At 41.4% G+C, this 10,877-nt stretch overlaps 1 protein-coding gene across 3 annotated transcripts in view; it reads left to right on the forward strand.

Annotated features, from left to right (window-relative positions):
• KCTD1 (potassium channel tetramerization domain containing 1) overlaps positions 1 to 10,641 on the forward strand; it is a 67,157-nt gene extending 56,516 nt beyond the window's left edge. For all 3 annotated transcript variants that reach the window (XM_034069952.1, XM_034069943.1, XM_031052995.2), the window contains exons 3-5: positions 5,321 to 5,465; positions 7,731 to 8,036; positions 9,655 to 10,641. In XM_034069952.1, coding sequence (XP_033925843.1) covers positions 5,321 to 5,465; positions 7,731 to 8,036; positions 9,655 to 9,813 — 610 coding nt within the window. In that variant the 3' untranslated portion in view covers positions 9,814 to 10,641. The remainder of the gene's footprint in view (positions 1 to 5,320; positions 5,466 to 7,730; positions 8,037 to 9,654) is intronic.
• The last annotated feature ends 236 nt before the right edge of the window (positions 10,642 to 10,877 follow it).

Genomic DNA, 10,877 nt, shown 5'->3' on the forward strand with positions numbered 1-10,877 from the left:
CAGTCACTGTAGATCCAAATGATGTGAGATATTCAAAAAAGAGCAGGTTGTTACTGTCAAAGTGGTCCTCTGAAAAAGGAATAGAAACCTCCACATAAGTAGGATACCATTTCTCCCTGGTTGAAGAGCTGCATGTGTCTTCAAACGTACTAGCTTTTAGGGGGCAGTGCAAAATTACATGATTTAGACGTACAAGGAAGTAAAATTAAATAGCTATGAGATGAGCATAGCATTAAACAGATCTAATTTATAATGGGCTCTTATGCAAATTGCCTTTGAGCACTCAGTAAAAGAAAATGAAAAGAAATTAATAAGGACAATGTGGACTGAAAAGTTGCAGAGGAAAAATAGAAGTAAAAAGCCTAATCCAGCTCGCTCTCCACACACCCCAGAGTGTTAAATAAGCATTCCCATTAGTCACATAAATATAATGATGTGACAATAAAACTTGCACGCACTTATCCCCATAAAGGCCAAACCCTTACTCACTTTCCTACAGTGGCTCCGATCAGATGAGTAAGATTTCAACTAACATGTTTCTTCTTTGCCATGCGATCCATTATTAGAGGGAGAAAGATGTGTTTTCGTGAGTACTTTGCCCCTTGCTTGAATATCGGACCTTGGTGGAGTCCCAGGCCTCACCATGGGATTGTAGGTGGTAGGACATCGCTGAAGGTTCTCCTGCTGCTCAATTCCTTCTGCTGGGTTATTAAAAGGTCTTCACACCAGGAGTTTTCGTCCCTTTTTGTAGTTCTGCAAAAGATACAGAGAACAGAGGAAGCTGACAGCTTAGAGCTGGTGAAAGTAGTATACTGCAAAAGTTTTTCAGTTAATTTGAGTTCAAAATGTCCTCTAATAAGGATGATAATATGAGAAATAATATACTGATTATATTCAATAGTAAGGAATCTATATTTTCTCAGGGAAGGTTTATTAAAAGTAATGCAATATTCTGCATGCTTGCAAACATCAAGGCTTGCATCTTTTCCTTGTACCTTGTATCCCTTTGCTTACAAAAGGAAAGAATTTTAGCTCCATCCACAGAAACCATTAAAAAAACTTGCAGAACTCTGTTCTGTTTCTTAGTTTTAAGTTGTGCAATGGTTGACTTGTTTAATTAATATTGTCTGTCTTGTTCCTAATTATTGCTGCTTTCCCAAATAGAATATACTAAAGGGAAGTCTTTTTCCTTATGTGTATAATAATATATATGTAAATATTTCTACACTGAGACAGCAAGGTTATAACCACTTACTCTATGTATACAGCTTTGCTGCAGACTGAGTATATTTTATATATTTTTATGCTTGACAAACAAAACTTGTTTCTGAAGAATCTGAGAAATCCTCTCATCTTCCTGTGCTAGCTTTTTGTTCTAGAAATGCTGCTATGGGAGTGCTGGTCTGTGGGGAGAAGGATCCATCTTATTCTGTGAAGTACTGTCCTGTTGTTTCCTCCCCACTAAAACCAGGCGTGTGGCTGTAGCTGTTTTGTGTCCTTACAGTAAAACCAAGTTCTCTGATGGAAGCAGAGTTTTACACTGGTTAGATTTTCTACCCTTGAAGAATTTTATTTCTGACAGGGGAATGTGATACTTAAAGCCACAGACATTAATTATTACCCATTGGGGGTCGCACTTTCAACCCATGGGACATTAATTTTCCTGATATACAGAAAATTCCAGCCTGATAATTTTAATTAAATATCTCAGAAGTACGTTTTCTTGTGAATGGACTACAGTCTCTTATCCTTTCCCCTTGATATTTGGCTAATTCTTCATATAATTATCAGCCTATTTTGCAAGCCTCCTTCAAAGCAGTTTCGTGTTTGGAAATCCATTCAATCTTTTGCCAATGTCGTCAAGAAGAAAATGGGGAAAAGCATCTTTTAGGTTTTCCTAGGATGTGGAATTATAATAAACATGACTTAACAATCCTTTCTCATGCCAGCGGACTGATGTCTCTTAAGCGTTTATAATGGCACTGTGAGACCAAGCTGGAGTAACAGTGGAGCTGTGGGTGACAGGGAGGATGGTTGCTCAAGTCATATTGTACAGAAAAATTGCCAAGCGAGGCATAGCAGAGCACTTGCCACTGTGCTTCCAGGAACCCCACGGCTTAGGGTGAGGCTGGAGGGTTAAGGCGTTGGTCCTTTCCCAGATTCTGGCACAGGTCTTATCTCCTGATGGGTGTAACAAATGCAGCTGAGGAGAAGGACAATGCCACCCCGTTTGGGTCCCATATTATCGCAGATCTTTCTCTGGAGGCTATGTGAAGGAAGCTGGAATCTGTGTTTTTCCATCTGAAAATGAAAAAGACTTTAATTTTGCATAGAGAAGTCTCTCTGCTGGGAGTCTGCCCTTCCAAAGCTGTTTTAACATGGGAAAGTGCAGTTGTGTGTTGAAAAGTGATCCTGGGAGGAGAGCTGGAAGGTAATTGGGGCTTTGCAGTTCCTTGGGTTTTTCTGCTGCTGCGAAGCAGTAGCGCACAAAGACAGCACTTCGTTAACTCTTCTAGCCTGGACCCAAAGCCTTTCAGTTCCCAGGTAGCAGCCTTAATGGCAGTGCGCTCTCGTCAGCATTATGGTTTTGTCAGAAGGCTCCATCCTCTGATACTATCTTGTTTTTCTCCTAAACAATTAATAAAATGAAGACCAAAAAGCCTAGAGGTTTAAAATATGTAATTATAGTAGTAATTTAGAACTAGGAAAATGCTGCAGAAACCAATTACAATTATATATTTCAGTAATGACTGACTTGGCCAAATAGATATGTTTTGTGTGTGAATTCCACAATAGATTCCAAGATGACATGCTTGAGTATAGGGGAAAATTAATTCCAAATGCTGAGTGCATCCATATTAGACTTAAATGTTGTTCATCCACTTAGTGAGCAGGAGCCTGTATTATGTGGGCTTTCACAGCTTAAATTTTGAGCAGCAGGGCAGGCAGTAACAAGAATCAGAGGAAGAAAGCTGGACTAGTTCTAAGGGGCTGCTTTGGAAAAGAAATATTTTTAACTTGATCAGTTTGCAAAAATATATTTGATTCCTTATATGTTACAGATTTCATGCAAATGGAATTGATTTTGGTATTTCCTACGGACTTGTAAATGGTCAGCCAAGGTTAATGGGGTTTTATTTCTTTCTTGGTCTTCATCTCTCCCAGCTGGTGAGGAAAAATAAATAGATGAGTCTTGTATTCTGTTCAAAACTTATTACTGGGTATACTGCTAGAGGTCCCTGCTGTGGGCACAGACGTCCCTCCAGACTCCTTTTGGGTTTCCTGTGCTGTTTTCAAAGGGCTGCGGGTGCAACATGGCATATAGTCACCTGGAGCCCCAAGACCTAGCAGCAAGCCCTGCCATCTCCTTCTCTTTGGGAACCACATCTGCTTTTTGCTTCTTTGAGCCTTTCCTTGGGGATCCCTTTCTGCTGGCTAATGGATGGAGCATCTCTCAGCCTGGGATGCTTTGTGCAGCTGATCACCTCTGAGTTTTTGGTGGTTGTGTGTGGTTTGTTTTTTTCTGGTGGTAGTAGGGAATGGTTGTTTCTTCACATCTTTCAAAACAAAAATAGTGTGCCATGACTGCTTGTTGTGCTCACTCTATCCTTTTCATGAGAAGACAGACTTGTACCTTACCTGCACCACAAACTGAGTGTGATCAGGGAAGAGTGCCTATTGGTCCCCTAGCTCCATGCTGACGTCTCGTGATACTATTGTATGCTGTTTAATATCCTGCAGAGGTTTTACTGTGCTGGTTCCCAGAACAGATTGGTTATACTGGGACAAAAACTACATACAAATGAGACAGTATCTTCAGAATGTAACAGGTTGTGACAAGGCTCTAAAATCACACCTCAAATCGTCAGTGGTATTTTACGTAGGGTGTCTGTGTGATGTATTGCAAGCGAGCTATTTTGAGACGATTTTGTTTACAGTTCTGGTGTTGGAAAGAATCACAAAGTACTTCCACATTCCACACACAGACATATGAACAGGCACACAGAATCAAACCTACCAGTCGCTCCTGCTGATTTCATTAGGAAACCACTAGTGACTCAGGAGCGTTTTGCAAACACCGCGGTGCAGAAACATATACTTCATGTTATTCTCTCAAGGGTTTTGGTAGGAGTTTTCATCTCTTCCTGATGCTCTAACTAGAGCTTGCTTTGTGAGCCACATGTCCAGAAATCATGTGTGTACCCAGCAGCTGATGTTGTAAGAAGTTTTGGCAAGCAGAAGCTCTCTGGCTGGGTGGATCTGCTGCTCAGTATCGAAAAAACGGATGCATTTTTCCTGATTATTTTAGAGTGCTAATTGATACCTGCCACAAACAGTTATTTTTTACTGTGAAATAGTTATCTCACATTGAAATGTTAGAACCTTTGTACCCCCAGCTTCTTATTCCCTTAATGCCTGCCTGACTGTTGCAGTAAATCACAGAGTGGTTTGGGTTGGAAGGGACTTTGAAGACCATCTAGTTTCACCCACTCACCATGGACAGGGACATCTTCCACTAGACCAGGTTTCTCAAAGCCCCATCCGGCCTGGCCTCCATGGCATCCTCCTAAACCACATCCAAGAAATGAACTGGGTTTAAAAGCAAACAAAAATCAAGGAAAGAACTGAAAAACCCACCCCTATTTCCCAAGTACAATTTCCAAACTAAATCAGGTTCACTGTGCTGTCGCTTGGAAAGAAGAATGGAGTCAATCAAGGGGTTGGTGCATCTGGTCTGCTGATCTGGGTTATGAAGAGAGGTACCAAAATCAAGGGGTATCATCTCACAGTATGTTTATTTGGATAGCAAGGCTGGTGTGAGAGAGGCTCTTGTCCCAGCTGCTTCTGCTCTGCCTCCCCAGCTGAGCTACTTAGAATCATAGAATAGTTGGAGTTGGAAAGGACCTTAAGATCATCAAGTTCCATCCCCCTGCCATAGGCAGGGACACCTCACACTAAACCATGTCACCCAAAGCTCTGTCCAACCTGGTCTTGAACACCATCAGGGATGGAGCATTCACAACCTCCCTGGGCAACCCATTCCAGCACCTCACCTCCCTCACAGTAAAGAACTTCTTCCTTATATCTAACCTGAGCTTTCCCTTTTTAAGGTTGAACCCGTTACCCCTTGTCCTACCACTACTGTCCATAGTGAAGTTTAAGGCCACACTAGAAACCATGCATCTTAAATTGCTTTTGAAACCATCCCTTTTCTTAGTAATCACTTGGTGTGAGGGGGTTTTGCAGCATCAGGCTTTTTGAATGGCTGTTGAGAAAGGCTTAGCCTGACCCTGCTGCTCTCCTCTTGTTTCCTCTCCAGAATCGGCCGGCTTTTCGATGGCACAGAGCCCATTGTCCTCGACAGTCTCAAGCAGCATTATTTCATCGACAGAGATGGGCAGATGTTCAGATATATCTTGAATTTTTTAAGGACATCCAAACTCCTCATTCCTGATGATTTCAAGGTGAGATTTCAAGGCGCTTGGGTGTTTTGCATGTACCTTGATAAAGCAAGTATCTAGTATGTAGTCAAAACAGAGCCCTAGACCTGGGGAACTTGTAGGGCATGGCGTTTAATTTCAGGTATGTGGCAAAAGTAAGCATGGGGTTCCTAAAGTGCCATCAGTAGTAAATTTCCCCCTCCTGGCTCTAGTGTAATGGAGCAATCTCGCCATGTTTGACATGGGGAAGTTAAATATTGTAGGATGATGATGAAGACAGAAAGGATGTTACAATCTGCAACTGACTGCTCATGAGCTTTGCTGATTACTTGTCCTCTCATCCACTTTTATGCTTCCCCTCTGATTGCAGCAGCTCCAGCTTCCACTCCCACGCTGAAATTCAGAGAATCACAGTATTGACAAAATAAACTGCACACATGGTAATATTTGAGCATTAAGTCATAAAATATTTTCTCCCTCAGACTCTTGAACACATACTGCAAGTTTAATTTTGGAATTTTAGAGAAGTCAGGAATAAATACTTCCACATTTATTAAAGCTTTATTAAAGAGCCTGCTTTTTTCTTTTTAATAACGAATTAAATATGTGGAGTTTACCACATTAGACATTAGTCTACAGAGGTAGAGCTTCAGACTCTGCGTGATGTTCTGTGTTTATCTGCTTGTAGGTATGTGGGTGTATATGTAGTGTCAGCGCTGGAGACTGCAGTTGCAATCAGAACAGATCTTTATCGTTACTTAATGAATGCTTATCAGTGTAGCTGTCTATGCTATTAGTTCACTGCAGGAAATACAGCAACTCCAATTGAACAGAAGAGGTGATGGGGAAGGGTTAGAGCAGTTAACACTGGTGTGAAGTATTTTATCCCTTGTATTTGAGACAGATTTTCAGTGTTTGGGGCATAATAGGTATGAGGTTTAGTTCGAGGCCCATATCGCATGAACCCTTGAATCCTCTCCTGTAGATGCATGCTTACTTCTCCCATGCGTGACAAGGGTAGAGCTGCCTGAGTAATGTGGGAGTCTGGAACTAGCTGATAAGCATCATATCCCTTTTGAAGCCTTAACATGGCTTTGTGCTGCTCTCAGCATTTGTCCCAAAGGAAATCAGAAATAAAGGAAAAGCCACCTTCCATGCAATATTAAGAAATATATAAACAGCCTTTTAAACACATAAAAATACACTGTAGCTGGACTGAAATTAAAAATGTAACTCCTGGCAAGGTCACCCAACCAACGTGATGTTCAAAGAGGTATCCTTCCCTTATGCTTTAATGTGTCCAAAAGACCAGTGCTTAAAATTAGCAGCAGTCCTTGTTTCTTAGAAATACACAGATCAGGTGGGTTTTTTGTTGCACATTAAATATGCACAGTATTTTGAGCATGATTTAGGTGTCCAATTCTTGTCAAGTGTTTGGTTTCTAGCTCAAATTCAGGGCCATATTGACTGTTAGCAGTAGTCTTGTGTTGTCATTCTGTTTCTCTGTCTTCCTTAGTTCTCATGTATTGCTTTTCTCTGTAGAAATATTTTTCAAATGGGCTCATGCTCTCAAGCCTAAAAAAGCAAGAATTTTTTTTTCATTTTAAAAATGGCAGTAGACAGATTCCACATCATCACTTCTAAATTACTTCTGTACTGGCTATGCTTAGAAATGTGTTCTCTCTGCTCTGGCATTTGAGTCAATGTAGTAAACAATACTGTTGGCAAAATGGGGAGGTATTAAAGAATACTTAATTTTTAAAATGCAGTAATATTGCAATCCATTATGCAAATATCTGCATCATTTTACACTAAGAACCATTGCAGGCTCCCTCATTTACATTCTTATACCTGTTACAATGCCTGCTAGTATTGCTGTAAGACATGATGGATCCTACTGATGAATTTTCTGAATCCTGATTGAATTCTCTTCCATCTGTTCAATGAGGTCATTATTCTATGACATCACTGTGGGGATAAACTATGGGGAAAAGTGGGATTTTTGCCTGGATTATTCCATAGCAAGAAGGAGTTGAGCAAACACAGCCTCCCTCTCCCCTCGTGAGTGCTGCTATACCCAGTCTGCTTCAAGTGGCTGATGGTCACTTTTTGCGTGCAGTGTCATTTTGTTTATTTTTTATTTTATTTATTATTATCTTCCTGCACAGTAATTACTATGTCTGAAGGGTTCCAGATCTAGAGTGGTGTTAGCCTGCATAACCATATACAGTAGGGGGTATGTTAGCAATGCCTTTCTTAACTGTGCACAGTAACATATGTGTCTTTCAGGACTACAGTTTGTTATATGAAGAAGCAAAGTATTTCCAGCTTCAGCCCATGCTAGGAGAGATGGAGAGGTGGAAACAGGACCGGGAGAGTGGCCGCTTCTCAAAGTCTTGCGAGTGCTTGGTGGTGCGAGTTGCCCCAGATCTTGGAGAGAGGATCACCCTGAGTGGCGATAAGTCCTTGATAGAAGAAGTGTTTCCAGAAATCGGTGATGTGATGTGTAATTCTGTCAACGCTGGCTGGAATCACGACTCAACGCACGTCATCCGATTTCCACTGAACGGATACTGTCACCTCAACTCAGTTCAGGTAGGAAGTCTGTTTTTCAGTGGCTTGTACTGAGACATTTAGAAGGGAGTTTTTGGCTTATATTGCTAAAAGCTAAAGATCATGGTAAACAAAATTTGCCCAGCTTTGATGGTTGCTTCTGAGTCTCTTTTCCCACCCTCTCCTTTCTGAGATAGCTGTATGATTCGCCATGCTCAGGTATTTTGGAGAGATGTTTGCTGACCTGAGGAATGCATGTAAAGATGTGGCATATCTTGTTTTAAGTGTTTTTAACCCACAGCTTTCCTCTCCTCCTACCCTAATCATCGTTCTGACACTGCTTGCCCTTGCTGTCCCAGCACACATGCAAGCCAGTTCATTAATCGGTAAAATAACTGGGAAAGACTTGGCAGGCATCCACTCTGAGCACAACCCTGGTGAAGTCCAGTCATGCTGGACAGAGGGTTCCATGTCTTGTGAGCTGTGGGAGCATCAGCCTCTCTCACCTTGGGGCTGGTGGCCATCACAGGTAAAGATGAGGCAAAGGAAGTCCAGGCAGCAAAATAGTTGAGAATGGTGAGGCACTGGCACAGGTTTCCCAGAGAATCTGTGGCTGCCCCATCCCTGGCAGTGTTAAGGCCGGATTGGATGGGACTTTGAGCAACCAGGTCTAGTGGAAGGTGTCCCTACTCATGGCAGAAGGGTTGTAATGAGATGATCTTTAAGGTCCCTTCCAACCCAAACCATTCTATGATGATAAAAGCAGCAAAGAGTATAAACAAGGGAAAGAATGCCTCCACTTTGGGATTCTGTGATTCTGTGAATCTGTTAACCCTGCAGTTACAGTAAACCAGCATGAACATGGGTAACTCAAAAAATAATAATAGTGGTGTGGAAGGAGACCATGCTGTTAGCAGCCTGGAGCTGGTGCTGGGAGCTGAAGTCTTTGCCCCATCATCTGTTGGGTGAGCTGTGTTGGGTGCATCCCCCTGCTGCCCCAACAGCTCTGCCTCACTCTTCTTTCCTTGGGTATTTTATTTTTTCCCCTTTCTTGCTTTTGCCATTGTATTTCCCACTGGAAGCAGCACTCAGGTTGTGAAAAGGGAGGAAAGAAGGTGAATAGGTAGAACTTGTTATTCCTGTAATTAAAGTTAAAAGGTCCCAGGTTTTACTACAGGTAACTGTAGCCACAAACCTTCGTAGTTGTGGTTGTGTTTTTCAGTCTCTAGAAAATACTGTGGGAACCTTTCTGAAATTATGACCAATTATTATCTGCATTGTCGCTGTTTAGTTGAGGTGGTTGCTCAGCATCCTCCAGTATCTGCTGTGCAATCCTGTATTTGCCCTTTGGTATTGTAAATTTTGTGAAGCAGAGAATGCGTTTTTCCAGGGATGTTTCTGTGGCCAGCAGAATACTGGATTCATTTGCTGTAGTAGAAGCATAAGGTAGATTTTTCTTCATTTTATTTCTTATTGCTGAGTGGCCAAAGTGAGCAGAAACCAGTCCAATACAATGAAGCTGAGGGAACCAGTTAGTAGATCTCTGTAACCTCTTTTGTTTCCTAGCTGAATCCATTTGAAAACAGTAGTTATTGTCCTAGCACAGCAAATAGTCTGTTTATTTACTTATATCTCAGTGTTTTTTCCCCTTTTTTTGCAGGTACTTGAGAGGTTACAGCAAAGAGGGTTTGAGATTGTTGGCTCCTGTGGAGGTGGGGTGGACTCTTCCCAATTCAGTGAATACGTACTGAGACGAGAACTCAGAAGGACATCTCGTGCACCCTCCGTCATTCGAATAAAGCAAGAGCCTCTGGACTAAAATGGACATGTTTCTTTATGGAAAAAAAAAAAAAGAAAAAAAAGAGAGAAAGGATTAAAAAAAGGGGAACGTTTCATGTGCAGTTTGGATTCCAAACAAGTCCTGGAACAAAAATTGAATAAAAGACACATTTATATCAAATATAGAGACCACACCTGAATTCATATGGGAACATTTGGAATAGTAGTAGTAATAATAACCTCAAGGTATAAAAGAAAACACACACATATATATATAAAATATGTATGTATATATATGTATGTACATATATATATGTATGTATATGTCAAAGGGTAGGAAATGCAACAACAAAAAAGTGGTGGGTGAGCTTGGTGCTGTGATGGCCATTAAGTGTCCTAGGCCTTACTCGGGCCCACTTAACGGTGTACAAGCCATTACCATTGGGGGATGCATAGACTACTCTTTGCCCATTTTCCATTGCCAAACAGGCATCCACTTTTTAATGTGTACACACCTTGACTCAACTTTATTTGCATATGGAGGTTTATGTCTGTCTCTTTTAGAGGTGGATGGGCAGGTGTTCAGGAGATGACCATCCATTGCAGTGGAAAGCTAGTCAACTGAAATTTTAAATGTAGTTTGTACAGAAGTCGCACACTTTTTGTCTGCCCTCACAGATGTGAAAGGTTAACTTTTTCTTTTGAATGAGATTTTTTGTTGTCTTTTTGTTTTGTTTTGTGTTTTTTTTTCAAAGGGGGTCAGAATAATTAATATTTGGTAGAGATGCTCTGGTTTGAATCTGCTGCTTTCCTACAATTTTTTCAAATTTTATAATGTATTAAATACAATAAACTCTGTTTAAAATAATGAGGGTCTGGTTTAAGCCAACAGAAGCAGAGAGGTGGGATTTAGCTCACTGTGCTCCAGCGTGTGGAGTGGTGGCTGCTCTGGCCGGCAGTGGGCAGGCAGTACTGCCTGTGCATGGTGGAGTGAGTTAAAGGCAGCAGATGCCACTGTGGGATCTGTCTGGTGTGCTGCATCTTTCTCTTTGCTATGAGGGTGGTGAGACACTGGCACAGGTTGCCCACAGAAGTTGTGGATCC

Source organism: Melopsittacus undulatus, chromosome 1 (genome assembly GCF_012275295.1).
Source record: "Melopsittacus undulatus isolate bMelUnd1 chromosome 1, bMelUnd1.mat.Z, whole genome shotgun sequence".
In the NCBI taxonomy this organism is placed as follows: domain Eukaryota; kingdom Metazoa; phylum Chordata; class Aves; order Psittaciformes; family Psittaculidae; genus Melopsittacus; species Melopsittacus undulatus.